This window comes from Physeter macrocephalus, chromosome 5, assembly GCF_002837175.3.
Source record: "Physeter macrocephalus isolate SW-GA chromosome 5, ASM283717v5, whole genome shotgun sequence".
Taxonomy (NCBI): Eukaryota; Metazoa; Chordata; class Mammalia; order Artiodactyla; family Physeteridae; genus Physeter; species Physeter macrocephalus.
Genome location: NC_041218.1, coordinates 22,329,599 through 22,349,804, shown reverse-complemented (window position 1 = coordinate 22,349,804; position 20,206 = coordinate 22,329,599). Strand labels below are relative to the sequence as shown.

The 20,206-nt window shown below is 41.9% G+C and overlaps 2 protein-coding genes across 3 annotated transcripts in view; both read right to left on the bottom strand.

Moving 5' to 3' along the window:
• The window catches only part of COPG2 (COPI coat complex subunit gamma 2), a 165,025-nt gene extending 162,872 nt beyond the window's left edge, over positions 1-2,153 (bottom strand). The window contains exons 1-3 of one of the 2 annotated variants that reach the window (XM_024129793.3): positions 2,037-2,153; positions 818-870; positions 177-257 (exon numbers count right to left, since the gene is read on the bottom strand). In XM_024129793.3, the coding sequence (XP_023985561.1) occupies positions 177-257; positions 818-870; positions 2,037-2,073 (171 nt within the window). In that variant the 5' untranslated portion in view covers positions 2,074-2,153. Of the gene's footprint in view, positions 1-176; positions 258-817; positions 871-1,671; positions 1,766-2,036 lie in introns of those variants that run through there. The other variant, XM_024129796.3, reaches the window with a different exon arrangement.
• A 254-nt stretch (positions 2,154-2,407) lies between these two features.
• TSGA13 (testis specific 13) lies at positions 2,408-18,442 on the bottom strand. Its single transcript, XM_007111148.3, has 8 exons — positions 18,361-18,442; positions 17,254-17,428; positions 14,648-14,726; positions 12,689-12,760; positions 11,598-11,804; positions 6,473-6,612; positions 5,775-5,902; positions 2,408-2,672 (listed from the first exon to the last, which is right to left on the bottom strand). Exons 2-8 carry the CDS (start codon positions 17,274-17,276, stop codon positions 2,503-2,505), a joined length of 819 nt encoding a protein of 272 aa, XP_007111210.1. The 5' UTR covers positions 17,277-17,428; positions 18,361-18,442; the 3' UTR covers positions 2,408-2,502.
• Between the last annotated feature and the right edge of the window lie 1,764 nt (positions 18,443-20,206).

Genomic DNA, 20,206 nt, shown 5'->3' with positions numbered 1-20,206 from the left:
TCATACTCCTCATCCTCAAGAAATTTTACATATTATTATGTTAATTGAACACTGTAAATTTTAAAATTAAGTGGATTTTTAAAAAATAAATAATTACACTTGCCAGAAAGTACTTCACTGCATGTTATGTATTTCTATTCCAGGACACAAATCTGAGGAAAATCAAAATAATTTACCTGGTTCAATAAGTAAAGAATCTTTGTAAGAATATGCAAACATCTTCTTGGATTGATGGGCGTTTCATTGAATATACGAGCCTGCGGAAACAAAAAACACTGCTATATATATTTTCTATCTTTGCTATCACAGATTACAGAAAATCAACTTAAATAAAGACTATTATACACTTTAATCACAGTATCCAAATAATGTTGCTTACAGTTTTCAACTTATTATGGTATATAATAAATTATTAGATGTGGCCTAGGTTTTCCATTCTATACTCACTCCCTTAGGTCTGCTACTTCAACTTGTGGGCTTTATCTATTAAGTAAGAATCACAATATTTATCTACATCATTTGAATACAATAGGCTTAATACCTATAACTTCCTTCAATAACCTTGCACTAAACACCTCCTTTGGTGTTTTATTTAAAATTCTCAACATGTGACAGAGTCTACACATTTTTGCATTTCTATAAGCTCTAGACTCTCCTATGACAAGTAACCCCTCTTCTTTTTCCCTCAAGTATATATTCTTTGAACTCAGTTACATTCCTTAATTCTTATTCTGGATCAGAGCATTCCGGGGCTCTTTGTCCCCCATTCTAAAATGGAATAGGAAAGAAAAAAACACACTATACTTCCAAGCCATACCTCCTGTAAGACAGCACTCTTCTCCAGATGCCGAAAAGGATTGGAGCCACTACCTATGTTATGGGGGGAAAAAAATGTCTTTAATAGCTGTCCTACACAAACTTACTTTCTACAGAAGGGTATTGAATACTTGGGAAATCTCATCCAAGTGAGGTGACCACTTGGATTTCACAGTGATAATCATTACTAATATGCATACAAACTGATTAAAATCCTTCTGATTCTGACACTAGCTCTGTCTGCTATCCTGTAAGATCCTCTACTTCTCTTTTGCAGAAACCCTGCCTGAAATGAGTGTATTCTTTCCCTGGCTTCTTTTTATATGAATGTTAGAAATATGTCATGTCCATACAACTAAAATGAATGAGACTGTGGTAGGGTCCTTTGGATTTCCCTAAAGGAAAGCACTATTTTATGTGTTTCTAACATTTACTGTGAGGAGTTTATCAGAGAATTAGATACACGTCAAGCTGGAAGGGGCCATAGAGGTTTACTGACCCAACCCTCGACCACACTTTGTGAGAGCAGCTATCAATCACTGAGGGTTTTGGGGGTTTTTTTTGTTTGTTTTTGTTTTTTGAGGTAACTTGGCATCTTCCTCATCTACTCTGGACCAAAGACGGGTATCAAGATGCAACTCACTTTTGGATGCTTGAGTATTAAACGAGCTAGGTACCACGGAGCAGGCTTGCCCGCACGGAAGCGGACAAAGCAGAGGTCCCCAGGGAGACTGCAAGGTACAGACACCACAAAGTTCACAAACACACTCAGTCCCGTCAATCCCAGACCCACCGTGGGCCTTGCACTACCAGCACCCCACCCCACCCCGCCTCTCGCAAGCGCACACTCACTACCTCCGCCACCTGCCATGGGCCGGACTCTGGCGGGCAGCCCACCCCGGCGAACTGGAGCAGGTGGCTCCGAGGAGCTGCGCCCGAGGAGGGGGCCGGGGGCGGGGCCGCCGAGCAGGACGAGGCTGCGCGCGAGCGCCCGGGCGCTCGCGCGCGACTTGAGGGGAGGCTCCGGCGCCCGGGGGAGGGGCTAGGGGCAGGCACCCGGCTGGAGCGGAGTGGGTCGGAGGAGGGGCTGGGCTCCAACTCCTGCCCTCCGGCACACCGGCGCCCACGCCTCCAGGTCCGCAGTCCCCGAGAGCAGGTGGCGGCGGGCAGGGGAAGGGGACCCCGCGGCTGAGGGTGGGCGTCAGACGCCCCGCGCGTACCAGACTCCTCGTCCTTCTTGTCGAATTTTTTAATCATCTTGGACGACTTCCCAGAGCCCAGACCCACCGCCACCGTCCCAGGCGCTGCAGCCAGCAAGCGGAAGAAGCTACAGGAAGGCCGGCCCCGTGCTCTGGCGCCGGTTGGGCCGCGGTCCCGTCACTCGGAGAGAAGGCCCGCCCTCCCCGGCAGTCGCCGGCCGCTCTCAACCCCAGGGGACGTGGCCACGCCCTCTCCTCCTCCCCACGCCGGGAGGAGGCGGGGCCAAGGGTGGGCTCCCCGGGGCCGCGTCCCCGCCCCTACGGTGACAGATCGCAGCAGGGGGCTCACCACGGCCCACCCTGCAAGCGACCTGGCAGCCCACGCCCGGAGAGGGCAGAATGAGATTTTATTTGGTTGCCCTAAATAGCGACTTCTCCAGGCCGCTCAGTCTTTGGAGATGAGGCGAGGGGCATGTAGGGCTTGTTTTCATTTAATGACAGTGGCGTTTTTTATAATCCACTGCTGGGCCCTTCCGTTGCGGAACGCGCTCTCTCCTGGCGCGGTTCTGGTGGGCTTCTCTTCTAGGAGTGATGAAAGGGTTAATGGTTCCCAAATCATCTGGGAAGTTGGCAGGTCGCTCCCTGACTTCTTGGAGACTGCAACAAAGCACAGGGCACCTTCGTGAATGGATTTCCAGGGGGTTTAGGACACTTAATGTGAGATGTAAAAAGAGACCCGCTCGGAGGGCCGAGAAAGCTGGTCTTTACTCTGAGCAAGAGGATAGGTTTTGGACCACGGACTACCATTCCAAACTTCTTTATAAGTCTTCCCTTCATCAACACCCACCAGTTTAGGGTCTTCCCTATTTAATCCCACCCCTTTCAAACGATTCCATCTGTGGCCATTTTGACGCTTACATAACGCTTAACTAAGTGAAGGTACTTTCACTTGTATATTCATATTCCTCTTAGCCTTTTCAGTTCTCCTGTCTGAGAGTGTAACTAAGAAACTGTTTCTACCTTTGGCTTCACTGTCATCACTTTTTCCAGATTCTCTTTCAACTTCTGCCCTTCTTGGACGCCTCCGTTGTGGGCTCTTCTTGCTCCCATCCCTTCCCCCCCCCCCATTTTGAAGCATTATGCCTTGTAAATATCCCTTAATTTGTTTTCTTATTCCTACTGCTGTCACCTTAATTCAGGTCCTATCTGTTTGTTTCTTGGACAGCCTCCTAACCAGCCTTCATGGCCCCCATCCAAGCAATTCTCTATGTAATCTTTCTTTATTTGGATGCCTGGTAAACATGGAAAATTATTGATGGAAGGAGGAGTTGCTAGGTTCTCTTTTACTTGAAGTAGAGACACTGTTTCAACTTCACAGTAGATTGTCTTTGTTTAGGAAAAGCACAATAATGGGCCCTTTAGATACATAAGTAAATATCTACTCATTTTTCTTGAGGGAAACTGTAAAGTCACCATAATTCTAATAAATGCTGCAGACTGAGATGTTAAGTGTTCTGTTTAGAAATGTAAACTGGGATACCTTAACAGAATCATGCCCTTGAAAAATCAGAGAAATTCTAATCCAGATTAGATTCTAGACTGGAGAAATTCTTCCTTCCAATATAGATTTAAGCTGAACTGCTGATATCCTGCATATGGTATCATTTAAGATTTAACTCTGACTAAATGTACTAAATGTACTATTATGTTTGCCTCATCTGGCTTATAAAGCTCAAAGCTTGCTTTCCATGTGGAGTTTCCCTTGAAGGAAATAGATGTTCCTACTTATTTATTCTGGGGGTTGAAATAAACAGGCTTAGGGGAAGGAGCTACCTTTTCCCCTTCCTTGGGCCAAGGGTATTGGGAGCCTAGGCAGAGACAGTGCTGGTAAGCCAAGAGACTCCCAAGAATGGATAATGTGCTGGGGGCCTGTTGGGAAGTATGAAGGGACTGAGGGGGGGGTTGAGGCTGAGCCTAAGAGTGTCCCCTTTTAAAGCAAGATAAATGACTCTCTGCCATCCTTTAATTTTTCTTCACATCTATGAAGTGTTATTTAATATCACAGCTTGGTTTTAGCTGTATATGGGGAGTTAAGAGAGGCAAGAGGGATGTCAGGTGGTGTGGCAGATAGGTACAGAAGGAGCAGAGACACTTCAAGAAGCCAGGTAAGGGATGGTACGATATGACCTCATACCTCTGGAACTGTGACTGTTTGAGCTGAGGATGGCTGGCAATCACTAGGATGGCCTTGTAGAACAGGAAAGCATACCTTAGGGAGTTCCAGAAACTGCTCGAGGAGAGCAGTCCCGGACGTAGGAGAAATGAACCTTATCTTGGAGCCATAGGCTGGTGAAGTCTGGGGAGCCATCGATTATACTTCTAATACACAAATGTGTGTTCAGTGCTCTGAAATTATTCAGTGGGTCCCAACCGCCTGCTGGATGAAACCTAAGCCCTTATTTATACAAATATACAAAGCCCTTCATGACCTGGCCCATCCATCTGTCTTACATATGGAAAGTGCTATTATTATTGGTGCTTGATAAATATCCAATACTAGCAAGTGCCCCATAAATGTTGCTAAATGAATAACAATTTGTGAGGAGCATTTTTGTTGTATCCCTTCCTTACAACCTTACCCCAAACCTCCTCCACGCCATGTCCTGCTTCAACCCCAAAGAGACTCATGGACCTCTGAGACTCATAGCTTATCCTTTGGCCCTTCTAGAACTGTTTTCCTTGAAGTGTGATATGCATACCACTGGGTAGTTTTAGGTGAAACATAGATAAACATTTTAAATTTTAATTATTATGGGGCTTCCCTGGTGGCGCAATCGTTGAGAATCCGCCTGCCAATGCAGGGGACATGGGTTTGATCCCTGGTCTGGGAAGATCCCACATGCCGCAGAGCAACTAAGCCCGTGCGCCACGACTACTGAGCCTGTGCTCTAGAGCCCGCAAGCCACAACTACTGAGCCCTCGTGCCACAACTGCTGAAGCTCGCACGCCTAGAGCCCATGCTCCGCGACAAGAGAAACCACCGCAAGGAGAAGCCCTCACACTGCAACGAAGAGTAGCCCCTGCTCGCCGCAACTAGTGAAAGCCCACAACTACTGAGCCTGTGCTCTAGAGCCCGCAAGCCACAACTACTGAGCCCTCGTGCCACAACTGCTGAAGCTCGCACGCCTAGAGGCCATGCTCCGCGACAAGAGAAACCACCGCAAGGAGAAGCCCTCACACTGCAACGAAGAGTAGCCCCTGCTCGCCGCAACTAGTGAAAGCCCGCACTCAGCAACGAAGACCCTACACAGCCAAAATAAATTAATTTTTAAAATGTAGTTATTATGAATTTGATTAAATGTTTGAGAGAAATGTATAAGAGAAAAAAAACCCATGTGATTAGTATATCAAACCCATGATGTCAATGATATAGTATTAATTAGGACAAAAAAAATAATTTGAAAGAAAAACATTAAGTAAATAACAGGGCAAATAACACATTGACCAAAACGAGTAAAGGGGTAGGTGATGTAGTTTGGAAAACACTATGCTAGAGCTTTCTTGAAATGTGAGGATTTAAACAGGGTGGAAAGCCTAGCACCACTTGGGCCTCTATCAGTTCTTGGCTTCCATGCTAAAAGGAAAACTAGTCTCCAGAACCTTCAAGAGAGATTTGCCCTTATCTCTCCTCCCCATAGTTTGTCCCTCCTGCCCACATCTCCATCCCATAAACCACTGTTTTGATAGAGAGGACCTTACCGTCACTCCTCAGATCTCTTTTACAGACTGGAGCAAAGTTGAGCTGAGGGTACATTTTTTTCTGTTTTGTCAAAGCATAGACCTTTGAATACTTCCCTTCACTCTTGAAATCCTTGTCCGTGGAAAACCTTAACAAAGAAAGTTCATTTAGTAGATCCTAGGGTGAGGGATTAATGGAACCACTAACTGCATTCTCAGATTCTGGGGGAGAAGAAAGGACAGGAGGATTTGAGGGTGTTCATTGGTACAGAGTGGGAGTATTGTGCAGTGGAAGGGATGCTTCTAGAACCTAGCATTGTAAACCTATGAAGGAACTCCAGAATCTCCTCTCTCCTCTCCAAACAAGATATAAGCTGCTCCTATAACCAGTTTCAAATCAAATCTCATACATAGCAAATTGTTCCTATATCACAACCCTTAAGAGGCACTGAGGGAAATTTTTTTTTGTTGCTTCCTCAAAGCATAGACCTTTGAATACTTCTCTTCACTCTTGAAAATCATTCTTGTGAAAAACCTTAGTTTTGCATTACTGTTTCTCTGTTGCTAAGGTAGAAGTGTGGTTGGGAATCATGTAGGGAAGCTGTCCTATTATTATACAGTTGTCCACATTCCGTACAACCGAAAAATGTTTGTTAAATCATATTGAAAAGAGATAGTGACACGAATAAGGAAAAGGTAAGAAAGAGCCAGGACTTCACCTAAACCATTGTTCTCTCTTGGATTTAGGGTCCTCCAACAGTGTCACAGGGAAGATTGGTTTCAGCCCAGATCTTAACTTTTTTCTCTGATACATCAGAGGTAGGAAGAAGTTCTCAGTGGGCTTGTGCAGATGACTTTCCTGCAGCAAAGGGAAGAAGAGTAAGTGGGGGAGTTAGCTGAGTCCCCTGGACTTACTGACCTGAGCTCCTGGACTAAGCTCCAGTTCCCCTAAAATCATGCAGCAAAACCTGCCGAAGGGGGAAGTAGAGATGCAGAAACCCAAAGAAGAGAAAACAGTCCCCTGAGTGGGCTAATACCTGTTCCTCTCACAGCCAGATGATTTGTCCAAAGTTAGGTCAGTTTCCTAAGTAATCAATTAAGCTTGCCCACTAGCCCTTTGTAGTAAATGGAAGAAAAATTTCCCAGGTTTTGAGAAGGATTCAATTAGTGAATTGCTTAGGAAACCAAACATTTGGTAATAAATTGGGAATAAGATCCATGGGATTCTACCCACCTTTCTTGGAGATGGCTGTCTCATTCACATCCCATTCTCTGTCTGCAGTGAAAAGGCCACAGAATGGGATGTTTTGTGAGGTAATAATTTCGTCATTATTAAAGTCATAGAATCAAAGACTTTCAGAAAGGATCTTAAAGGCCATCAAGTCTAACCATTCATCTGACACTCTTATTCCCTCCATAGTAACACTATCAAGTGGTCAATCTTCCTCTATCTAAAAACCCAGCCTACTTAATCTTTGATCAGCTGGTTGCTATCCCCTGTAACTTCTACCCTACAGTCCAAACGGAATAAATCTAGTGTCTCTTCCACAGATTCCTTAAAGAATTTGAAGAAATCTATCACGTTCCCCCTGAGCGCCCTCTCTCTTCCAGGCTCAACATTGCCAACATTTTGAACTTTTTTTTTCATATGACATGGCTTTGGGTTCACTTTTCTCCTGATTTCTCTCATTTTCACTCATTTGAGAAAGTTACAACTTATATTTACACATTATGTTTATGATTATAATTATATTTATATAATGTATGGCAATCTAAAATGAAAACAATATGCTAGGTGTAGCAACTGCAGGACACATCCTATTAAAGTCTCTATTCAAATGTCATTGCTGCTTCTGAGAGCCTTCCCTAACTACTCTATCTAAAATCACCACTCACACCCATCACCCTCCATTTCCTTATCCTGCTTTTGGGGCACTTATCACATTATACATTATCCGTGTGATTGTTGGCTTGCTTATGGTCTTCTACCTCACTGGAATTAAACTTTGTCTTAGTCACTGATAGATCCTTACTACCCCATAACGTTGCCTGGTACATAGTAAGTGCTCAATAAATATTTGTTGAATGAATAAAAGAATGACAATTAATGAATGAATAACCAAACTAATTAATTGACCTGTACTGAACATTTTTGCTCAGAATTTTCAAACCTCTTTTTTAAAAATGCTTGCTGCTGAACCAAGTCTTTTCAATTCTGTACTCATTCTCTTTAAAGTCTTCCAGTTTTGAGGAACAGGAATTCATTTAAGTTACCTCAATTAATAGGGGTTTTACGGTAGCAGCATGTGTGCCTAGGACCTAAGACACAGCTAATAATCTGGCCACAAAAGAGCAGAAACCTTAGCAGAGCTAGACCTTAGAGCAGAAAAACAAAAATAAAAAACTTATCTGGAATCCAAGGCAGCACTATCTAGGACCACTACTGCGTGAGCTTGTCTATCTTGTCTCATATCATTTAGCCTCAAATCATTAACACGCTTCCTACTTTCTTCCTGTCTGCTTCCTTCTGTCTCTAGTGTTCATTCCTTACCTTTACCCTGCATATCTTTCTTTCTACCCACAGCTTCTGCTTATTCATTTCTACTTCAAGCTACCCCTACCTTCTTCCTCATGGTTTGACTTTTTTATGGCCTTCCTCTACATGCCCTTTCAGGTTTTATTCCCACAGCCTCAATCTTTTCCTTTCCCAATTCAGATGCCTGGAAGCAAGAATATGATTAGCTCAGGGATTTTGCTTGTTGATAAGGTACAAAACCGAGCAGGACCCTGTGGGGCTCCTGGGCACAGAAGGCTTTCTGTCCCCCATTTCTTGTTCATAGGGAACAGACTCCAGCCTCCAGCCTCCAGGACCTTCCTTGAGTTCCAAAGGGAAGATTCGAACAGTCGCTAATCAAGGGAGGAGCAGCCAAGAAAACACCTGAGGCAAGATTAAAGGGACCAGAGAAGCTCATCAAGACCACCTGAGACGAGATTAAAGGAGTGCAGGCCCTGCACACACCCTAATCTTATCAGTAACCTTTGAACCATTACTGTAAAACTCCTCATCAAATCCTCCCAGGTTGGAACATAGTTTTTCAGGGCAGGAGTCCACTGTGTCTCCCTTTGCCTGGCAAAGCAATAAAGCTATTCTTTTCCACTTCATCCAAAACCCTGTCTCCGAGATTTAATTCAGTGCTGGTGGTACAGAGGCCAACATTTTGGCATCAGTTAGTTGGTTTGGGTTTTGGTTTGGTTTTTGGTTTTTGTTTGTTTGGTTTGATTTGGGGGTACCGATCTACACCACAGGTCACTAACCAGCCTATGAATTTTGCTTCACTGGATCAGGTGGCCTTCTCTGGTCCTAGGTAGGCATAGAGAATTGAGTCTAGTTATTCAAAATAGGACCTTTTGGGGCATCCTATTCTTCACAAACTGTGGTAGGGCTACGTCACTTAGAAGGGGCTGTGAGTATAACAATCGCTGTGATAGACATGTCTGGTCCATTCTTCAACTTGATTGCTGGTACCCACACTCTTCTTATACACATGTCTGGGTGTAGCAAAAGAATGCTTCTTTTTTTTTTTTTTTTTTTTTGCGGTACGCAGGCCTCTCACTGCTGTGGCCTCTCCCACTGCGGAGCACAGGCTCTGGACACACAGGCTCAGCAGCCATGGCTCACAGTCCTAGCCACTCCGCGTCATGTGGGATCTTCCCGGACCGGGGCACAAACCCGTGTCCCCTGCATCGGCAGGCGGACTCTCAACCACTGCACCACCAGGGAAGCCCAATAATGCTTCTTTTGTGCATAATCTTAGGCTCACAAAAGATTGTCACATTTGTATAGTAAGAGGAAGGAATGCAGCATGAATATTAAAGAGGCATTCTAGATATCGGGCATTTCCATCTTCTTGGACTTCTTCCAGATAGCCCCATAAAATTATCATGCTGCCAGTCTTTGACAATCAGAGCCTTAATACTGTCTATTAATACAATTTGGCTGGTACCACAATTTACTCATGAATATGATCAGGTCCCACATGTGACCTGGAAGGCTCACAAAGTGCCAGCTGTTGGAAGAAAGCTCTTCTTGCACCAAGGTTACATGATAGTCTTGTATTTCCTTTACCTTGAGCAAGGCAACCCTGGCTTGACATTTGTTCCTCTCAGTGTATATTATCCACTACCATGAGAAACAACCACTGAGGTTATGTTCAAATGGCACAAATTCTGAGACCCAAGAAACCATAGGCAATGAATTAATTAACTCCTTTGTCAGCATATACCATTGGATATTAGCATTTTATCATCCGTTGGGAAAGGAATCTCTCACTGCCATCCATCTAGCTGCTAAGGAAATACTAATTCCATATTGACCACATTTTATTATGACAGTCTGTCTTGGATAATTCCACTCCCAGAATCAAATTTCTGTAATAATTAGATTTTTTTAAATTTACACTTTCACTTATTTAATTTCTTCTTGTTATATTAGGCCCACTCTTAAGGCTGTCAAGATCTTTTTTAGATCATATGCTTAAATATCTCTTAACTGATTTTCTTCATTTCCTCTGTTATTGATTTATTCAGTTCTTCAGCATCTCTCTTTGACAATTGTAGTAATAATATAACTAATCTTACTGATTTTTTTCTATTCCACAACTAATACACCTTTCTCTTAACTTCCAAAAAAGGTCTTCTAAAATGCAAATTTGATTTTACCTTTTATCTCCTGCCATTTACTCTCTTACATCCCCCTAAATGCACCTCACTTTCTCATGTTTCTATGCCTTTGCCCTTCCCACTGATTGGAATATTCTCCTGTTTTTTTTTTTTTTTTTTTTGGACAGAGGTCACCTCTTCTGTAAAACCTCCTTGATTACTTCCTTTCCTCCAACAAAGATACTGTTCTCTACTGTATATTAGTGTATCTTGTATATTCTTTTATTATTCATATATCCTGTTATATAATAATTACTTTTTTTTTTTTTTTTTTTTTTTGCCGTACGCGGGCCTCTCACTGTTGTGGCCTCTCCGGTTGCGGAGCACAGGTTCCGGACGCGCAGGCTCAGCGGCCATGGCTCACGGGCCCAGCCGCTCCGCGGCATGTGGGATCTTCCCGGACCAGGGCACGAACCCACGTCCCCTGCATCGGCAGCCGGACTCTCAACCACTGCGCCACCAGGGAAGCCCCAATAATTACTTTTTATACTTCATTTATTGACCTGTCTCTCCTGTTAGACTCCAAGTTCCTTCAAGATAGAAACTGTCCTGGAATCATCTTTATATTTTAGTTCTTAGCTTAGTGTATGTCCAGCAATTGTTTATTGAATTGAATTTGAACTTCTCTAGTGTATAACAAAGTCCCAAACATCTGGCTGTTGTGATAGTAAATTTTCTATTCTCCCCTTCTGACACCCAAGAGCAGTGGGTATAGAGCATAACCCTTTACCCCTTTCCCAATTTGATATTCGTTTCTGTTCCTTGTTCGTCATTTCCTGTTTTATCTGTTGCTACTTTACACTCAACTAGAAAGCCAGTGGCTAGTTTACCCTTTGTTAATTACAAACTAAATATCTTTGACCAAGGAGGAACAATTTTGAATTAAGACCCTCTTTTCTCTGTGTAATGAAGTTTCATGACCGAAGTTTGTACAACTCTAATTCGGAGTATTTCCCAGGCACTCAGATTCTATTTGGTGAAGAAGCATATGGCAAAGAATAAGAAGGAAGAGGTTGGGTTCTGAGTACCATCCTCCATGTTAGGTTAGCTCCCTTCTTCAAGCTAACTCCTAATTCTTCAGGATCCTTACTCAGGGTGCTAGGAAACTTCCCCAGGTGCCATTACCTTGAGCAGTAACTCACTGGAAAAGTATTTTGATGTCATGTCCTTTCCTTGATGGTCGATGGAGCAGGGAAGTGGGTTGTTGGTCATAATCAGTAAGGTCTTATCCTGATCATACTCTGTTACTTTCAATGTGAAGCTTTGAATTTTCCTGTTTCGAGCCAGGAATTTTTGCAGTGCAGTGGGCTTCAAAGGCTCACAGTACTGGGCCTGAGCAGACAGAAAGATTTCCAGAGAGACAAAGGGATTAGATCAAGAGCAGATTAACAAATCATAGAGGCTAATCTTTTGCCTCTATCGGGTGGGGACAGAAGCTGGACAGGGGCTGGGTTTAACAGAAAATGTCTGAAGCTCTCTGTCCCTTTCTTCTCTCAGAGCTCTTCCCTGCAAACAGACCAAGGGGCTGGGGAAATGAGATGGAAAAGTTTCCACATTAAAAGGAGCGAGATGACTTAATTCTTGTGAAAAAGTTGTGCCCAACAAAATAGGACAAGCAGAAGTTTCTATGTTCAACCTAAACGGCCTTCTCTACAACTCACTCTGAGGCAGAGGGGAGAAACTGCCAGGAACAAAATCTCCTAGTTCAGAGAGCCCTGAGGGGGCCAACACAGCCCTTATCTGCATCTTCCCACCCACCAACGTTTCTCCACAGGCACAACCACATTAATATGCAGAATAAGCACAAAGTTAAAAAAAGGAAAAGCAGTCACAAAAGACAGCATGTCACTTAAGATGTAGTGGGGGAAGGGGCATGCCCACTAAACTTGCTTTTCCATCAGTAGGAGGAAAGGCAGAGGATTAGAGAGGGAGGAAGGGAGAGGGAGAGAACAGAATACTTCCTGATTCGAAATATATTTTCTCAATTAAAAAAAAAAAAATCAGCTGCAGGGACCACCTTCTTCCCAGTCCCTCCCTCCTCCCTCACCACCATTCCCAACAGTGTCCTGAGACCGCTCTGCTTCCCCGTCCTAGGAGGATGCACTGTCACAGAAGCTGGTGGCACTTGGAGGCACTTGGGATACTCTGCAGTGGGCCTCGGCACCGCAGCTGAAACTTGCTCTTGGAGGTATTGGGGGAATGCTTTTATCACCTACCAAATTTGGATGGACTGTGTAATGGTGAAGGTTCTCTAGAACAAATTTTGATTGTCCGACTGCATCAAAAATCTAGAGACAATAATCAAAATTAGTATTTCAAGTTGTACCTATTCTAAACAATATTCCATTCCTTACCTCACCTTAGTCTGGCTACAATCTGGTCTCTAACTTAAATTAAGTGAGAAGAACTCCATGCTCTGCACCCTGGGTTTCTGGAATGAGAGCCATAGCATGGAGAGCTAGGTTCTAAGGCATCCTGACAGGGTAGCTTGTACATGGAAATGTGGACCGGCTTTGTGAAATGTTAGGAGCTGTTAGGAAGTGAAGGGATGAAATAGACAAAGGGCAGCATCAAAGTTTAGACCGGGACAAATCACCCCTAGAGCTCACACCTCTTTCTTCCACCTTTTCCATCTCTATAGAAGGGAAATCAGGTGAAAAACAAAACAAAACATGCAAAATCAGGTGAAAAACAAAACAAAACAAACTTTAAGGAGAAAAACAACTTACAGAAGGGCAATAACTTAAGGGTTGTCAGTGAAAGGAAGCCTGGCGGCGGATAACTGCTTTCGGGGCTGGGGCCAGCACACAGGAAGGGAGAAACAATGGTGCAGTCTGCATTTTTGAATATTTCTGTGCTATATGATTCTTCCAGAAATGTGGCAAAACGTAATTGCATTTTGGTAACCCTTCTGTCTACCACTTTGTATTTTTCTGCTGGTGGTGGTGCTGGTGATTGGTGGATTGCTTGAGTGCCATGTCTGGTGGTAGAGTTGCTGGGCCTCCTCCATCTCCTTCTGCTGACCCCCGCCGGGCTGTTGCCTGGCCTCTAGCTTAGCCCTAGGTTATCTAAGGATAAATCAAAGGGACAAGAACACAAGGAGATACAAGCTCTGAGTTACCTCCTTCGGGCTTGGCCTAATCAGGAATCAGATAAAGAGCACAATCCTGTATGTGGATGAGCATTTCTAAAGATTGCCATGCCCCAGGGAGGTGATACAGTCAGCTGGGATTCAGAAGAAAGGGAACTCATACTGAACAGGTGAATACAGCAAGAAGGTGAATGGAGAAGAGAGAGATAGTAAGAGTGGGACAGAACTGTGTGATGAGGGTAGGAAAATGCCAGGAGTTGGCAATTTCCAGGGCTTGGAGGTGGACTGGGAGGAGGACTAGCAGAGATACGCCATACATTCTTTTAGGAATGGTGGGATGAAATAGGAGACAAATCCAAAGATGCAATTATTTAATTTGTGTCACCTTCTGTAAAACTGAAGTCCCTTTGTTCAAAACAAAAATACATTTGCAAAATCGGCTCCACAGATATGACATATATATTTAGAATCACAGACGTCTTGGAAAAATTTATTTGGGAGAAGATGTGAGGACTTTTCCTTTATAGTTTTTTTTTTTAATTAATTTTTTGGAGAAAGTCTCTGGGAAAAATGTTTTTACTCCCCAATTTTTCTAAGGTATTGCATCTCATTTCCAAATTAGTCTCCAGTAGTTGACTAAATCCATAAGAATGTCCAAATTGGAGTATGTTTTTAGTTTTATGTTGAATTGCACTATCTCTGGCTGATGAAATAAAAGTTGACCTGGAAAATTCACTTGAATATGATAAACCTTGGGAAGCAACCAAGCTATCCAAAGAAGTTTTGTTGCAAGAAGTGACCACAAAATCAAGTTTAAGTCAGGGTTTAACACTTGCTCATCCCCTAAAATAGATTTCTGGTCCCTGGGTTTTGAGCCCTGATTCTTTGCTGATATGGCCCTGTCTCTTCCCTTTTCTATGTCTCTGTTTCTCTTTCATAAAATTAGAAAAATTAACATTGCTTTCTATATAAATCTTGACCCCTTTTTGCTTTTCAACAGGAAGTTTGTGAGACCCAGCGTATACAGTAGTCTAAGCATTCCAAAGCAAGATTATAAGTGAACATTGCTAATGCTCTTTCTTACCTCATCACTATCAACAATTGTTTCTTTCTCAAATTTAACTGGGCTAGTTCTTGAAGTCTTTGATTTGCCATACTGAAACCTGAAGGCAGAATATCGAATTATTTTTTTTTTACTCAGAGTCTTGGTCTTCTACATGTTCTCAACCTCCCTCAATGAAGTTTGGGGACATGACTTAGAAGTGCCCAGTTTGGGTGATCACTAATTGCATATGTATGGATAGTAAAGAACAGGACTCATTATTCAGCCCGCATGCTGGGCTCTTCGGTTTGAAGAGTTAATCAAGTGGGACCTCTTGAAGATATGGTGACAACTGATAAGTTGATTTCTTCTAAAATAGGGGTTTTAAGAAATGCAAATTAAAACCACAATAAGCTATTGCCTCACACCTGTCAGAATGGCTATTATCAAAAAGAACACAAACAACAATTGTTGCAGAGGATGTGGAAAAAAGGAAGCCCTCATATACTGTGGGGATGTAAATTGGTGCAGCCACTAGGGAAAACAGTATGGAGGTTCCTAAAAAAAACTAAAAATGGAACTACCATGAGACCCAGCAATTCTACTCCTGGGTATATATCCAAAAAAAACCTGAAGATACTAATTCAAAAAGATACATGTACCCTAATATTCATAGCAGCATTATTTACAATTGCCAAGATATGGAAGCAACCTAAGGATCCATCAACAGACGAATGGATAAAGAAGACGTGGTATGTATGTACAATGGAATACTACTCAGCCATAAAAAGAATGAAATTTTGCCATTTGTGACAACATGTATGGTCTTGGAGAGTATTATGCTAAGTGAAGTAAGTCAGGCAGAGAAAGACAAATATTGTATGATATCACTTATATGTGGAATCTAAAAAATAAAACAAACTAGGAAATATAACAGAAAAGAAACAGACTCACAGATATAGTGAACAAAAAATAGTATTATGCTAAGTGAAGTAAGTCAGGCAGAGAAAGACAAATATTATATGATATCACTTATATGTGGAATCTAAAAAATAAAACAAACTAGGAAATGTAACAAAAAAGAAACAGACTCACAGATATAGTGAACAAAAAACAGTGGTCACCAGTGGGGAGTGGGAAGGGGGGAGGGGCAAGATAGGAGTAGTGGATTAAGAGGTACAAACTACTATGTATAAGATAAATAAGCTACAAGGATATATTGTACAACACAGGGAATATAGCTAATATTCTATAATAACTTTAAATGGAATATAACATTTAAAAATTATGAATCACCAGGTTGTACACCTGAAACTTATATAATATTGTACATCAACTATACCTCAATTTAAAAAAAAAATAGGGGCTTTAGACCACTCAAGGAACTGGTCTAGTAGACTGCTTAAGCAAATTCTTTTGGGCAACTGGACAATCATAATACCCTTAAAGACCACCTACTGTTTTGAATGTCTACCTGCATACTCTTCTCCACATGGAAACAGCTCTGACCTTGCCAGTAATTAGCCAATGATTCCATGAGAAGGGATACCGTTAGTGGAACTTCACAACTAAATTTCCAGTTCTTAATGACCATGCTTGGATTACTGGCTCCCTCATGTACCTAACCACATCTAAGTTTCCCTACCTGGAATTAAGGTAATAAAAACAATCATCAGTGGCAAATATTCTCATAATCTAAACTTTCATTTACTTCCCCATCTCCTTCTCCCCCAGATACCAGTTCCCTTTGGGGAAAAAAAAGGGCAAAAGTTGCAATATTTAGTAACAAAGTATTTTGGATTCCTTGACCAATTCTTACTAAACCCATTTACTGCCCTAACATAGTGAAAGATGCTCATCAGTAAGATTGGGCTACTTAAAATAAATAGCCTGCTTTCTCTTTGGAGGTTAAACTAACTTAAATTAAGTAGGATCCTGGAACTACCTCAACTAAACCTCTCTCCTTTAAAAATGAGGGTGGCAGAGTAAAGACCAAAATAAGAAAAGTAGAAATAGCCAAGCTATGTAGTTGATAGGTCAACGGGCTATAACATGGTAAAAATAATCCCAAATCCAGGATCAAATCCCATCCAAGGATGGCTCACTTCCATCTATTGCTGGCCACCAGCTGCATCATTAACTCAGACCAGAGGTCTTAAAAATAGTCCTCAGGAGAGAGGGTGACACATTTTGGATAGACTAAAATAAATTCATCCCCACTTAACATCGTAGAGTTGGTGCCCTTTTGATGTGTCCTATTACCTTAAGTTATCGAATAATTAACACTATATTATAGGCTTTATTGTAGCACTTTTCAAAATGATTCTTTGGTATCTAAAAGGCAGCACAGGATCCCAGATACTCTTGTTCAAGGCCAATTTAAGGCATAGAACTGCATGAAAAATGCTTCTTCAGCCCAGCAGTGTCCATATTTGACAGCCCGGCGTTTTTCTTCTGGTGAAGCTACTCTAGTTGCTGTATGAAGCACAGATCAAGATCTGATTTTTGATCCAAGGACAGTAAGTCAATTAAAATGTTTTTAATGAGTGTCTACACTGTGACTAGTACTGTTCAAAGTGATATGGACTACAAAATGAGTCTGTATAAGAAGGTATTCATAACTTAGTTGGGCAAACAAGACTACACACTTGGCCTGTCTCCTTTGGCCCATTACTGTTCACTGCTAAGTGGGCCAACCCAAGGCAAATATTCACCCAGAGGCCAAACTCAGTGCCTCTAAATAGTCCACGTTCTGCAGGGGTTCAGTTCAATCCAAACATTCTTTTCTTAGCACATTCTGTGTGCTCAGCCCCATTCTTGATCCTGTGTGGGAAACAAGAGGAGACTTATTGATGCTGTTGTGAAGGCAGAAAATGCACAAGACATGATGATCCTTGCCCTCAAGAACTTAAGTTTAGTTGGTAAATGTGGGGAGGGAAGAGAAAGTGATTGTTAAATGTGAAACAATAATGACAAATACATGCTAACATATTAGGTAAGTCAATTCATTTCTTGGGGCCTCAGTTTCCTCATCTGTAAAAATAGAGTTAACCAAATGATTTAAAGGTGACATTCTAATTCCACGACAGTGGTGAGATTTACCTATATAAAGACCTGAAATAAAATTAATTCACATGTCAGTTGTGGGAGAAATTTGGAGGAGTAGCCATCCTTGAATATATACCTCCCCTCTCAATATAATCATACTTTTCCGGATATTAGTCCTGATTGGAAGGTTATTTTGTTTTTGTTTTTTTGCTGTTGTTTTTTTGAAGTGGTAAGACATAAAAGTGGGGAGGTAGGATGAGATCAACTTATGGGGGCCCTGACAATTAAGTAGAGCTTTGATAAGGCCTATTAGCCCAAGCTCCTATAAAGCCTATGGGTTTGGAGGAAAGATCTATATTAATGTTAATAGTTTCGATAGGTGATTGCTCAGGGTTTATGTCTAGTTTGATTGTCTAGACACAAAGCCTAAATATGACTATCTAGAGTTTATCACTAGACTGAGTTAACCTCTGAAACTTCCCTTCAAGGGAAATAGACTAATAAGCTTTTCACCCTTTTCTCACCTTTAGTTTTTCTGGAATTGTGAGTCCAGCTCACGTGTATATTGAAACTAAAATAAGTAGGAGCCAACAAATTGGGGGATATAAGGCTTGTGCTGCTTGTCTGCAACCCAGGGTGGGGAAAAACATCACACCAACACAAAAACTACATCTAAAATAAGAATAGAAAGATGGAGTGTACAATACCTTGAAGGACATTAGGAAAGCTTAGTTCTGGGAAGAAGGGGAAATTCCTTGACATGGAAACTGTCCATTTTGAAAAAATTCTAGAGGAGACACAGGGAATTTGTGATGAAAAAGCAATCTAGAATGCTGAGGTGTTCTATGTTGGAGTCAGAGAATGAAAAGTCCAAAAATTTTAAACAAAATCTGCTACAATCTGCTCCAGTTTGTTTTTCTAACCTATGACTCCCCAACATACACACACACTGACCCTTTCACTGTATCTTTTTGAAAAAAATTTATTGAAGTATAGTTGATTCACAATGTTGTGTTAATTTCTGCGGTACAGCAAAGTGATTCCATTTACATATATATATATACATTCTTTTTCATATTCTTTTCCATTATGGTTTATCACAGGATATTGAATATAGTTCCCTGTGCTATACAGTAAGGGTATATTTTCACTGTATCTTAATCAACCTCTGCCTTAGCCAATGTTTTTACCCTGTTCCTCAGACATAGTGAACATTTATTTCTCTTATTCTCCAAACTTAAAACTCTCTCCCCAACCTCTTCAAACCATTTGAGTCTTTTTCTTTACTTATGTTACTACTTAGGCCTTTCTTCTTCAGAGAAGACTTTCCACATCAATCTAATCCCAAATTCTAGCCTGCAGGTACTGTTTTTTTGTGCATGCAATTATATAGTAAATTGTTATTCTACATATACTTTTCTTATATGCAGGTTGTTTGCTCCCTAGGCAGTAAGCTCGTTGAAAGTGAAATATGAATTATATATATATTATGTTTGTTCCACCCACAGTGCTTTATATATTAGGCATTCAAAATCAATATTTGTTTATTTCAATATATTTGCCAAACATCTATGACATGTTAGGCACTGTCGTAGGTAATGGGAACCAAATATAAATTAAATGTAGTCTTCGACCTCAAGGAGCTCACAGCTTAACCTAGAAGACAGACCAGGAAAGAGTGGAATGCAGCACGTTGCAATGGGCATGTTAGAGAGAAGTTCAGGATGCTAGCGGAGTAGAGAGGAAGAGTACTTAACCTGGATGAGAAGAGACAGGGAGAGGTTTGGAACTAATCCCTAAAGTGAGCCTGGAAAGATGAGTATGAATCAACCAGGTGAAAAGAAGAAGAAATGGGCATTTGAGAAAGAGGGAGCAACACAAGCAAAAACATGAGCATAGAATAAAGCATGTCTTGTCTAGGAGCATTGCCAGTAACTACAGTATGCCTGGAACATAAGATTTAATGAAGGGACTTCCCTGGTGGCGCAGTGGTTAAGAATCCACCTGCCAATGCAGGGAACACGGGTTCGAGCCCAGGAAGATCCCACATGTCACGGAGCAACAAAGCCCGAGAGCCACAACTACTGAGCCTGCGCCCTAGAGTCTGTGAGCCACAAACTGAGCCTGTGTGCCACAGCTACTGAAGCCCACGTGCCTGGAGCCCATGCTCTGCAACAAGAGAAGCCACTGCAATGAGAAGCCCGTGCACCGCAACCAAGAGTAACCCCCACTCGCCGCAACTAGAGAAAGTCCGCGCAGCAACGAAGACTCAACGCAGCCAAAATTAATTAATTAATTAATCTTTTAAAAAATGATTTAATGAAAAGGTAGCAAGGGATGAGACTAGAGAGGAAGCCAGGGGCTAAATCCTAGAGTGAAGTCCCCAGAAGAAGCTTGTAGGTTATTCTATGAATAATGAAGCACTATGGAGGGATGTTAAGTAGGGATACTTTGAACAGTGTATATTTTTAAAATACAAAAATGGTGGCCATGTGAACTATAGATTGGAAAGATGCAGTGGTATTTGAGAAAGCTAGTTAGTACTGAGGAAGG

What these genes read in the sequence shown, in the direction of transcription:
- TSGA13 (XM_007111148.3), bottom strand. Translation starts at nt 17,276, where the DNA reads ATGGGCCAAAGGAGACAGGCCAA. An exon ending in ACACAGTCCATCCAAATTTG is followed by an intron (nt 11,805 to 12,688) that starts GTAGGTGATAAA and finishes CTGTCTGCTCAG; the next exon opens with GCCCAGTACTGTGAGCCTTT. An exon ending in AAGAGATCTGAGGAGTGACG is followed by an intron (nt 2,673 to 5,774) that starts GTAAGGTCCTCT and finishes GCTTTGTTGCAG; the next exon opens with TCTCCAAGAAGTCAGGGAGC.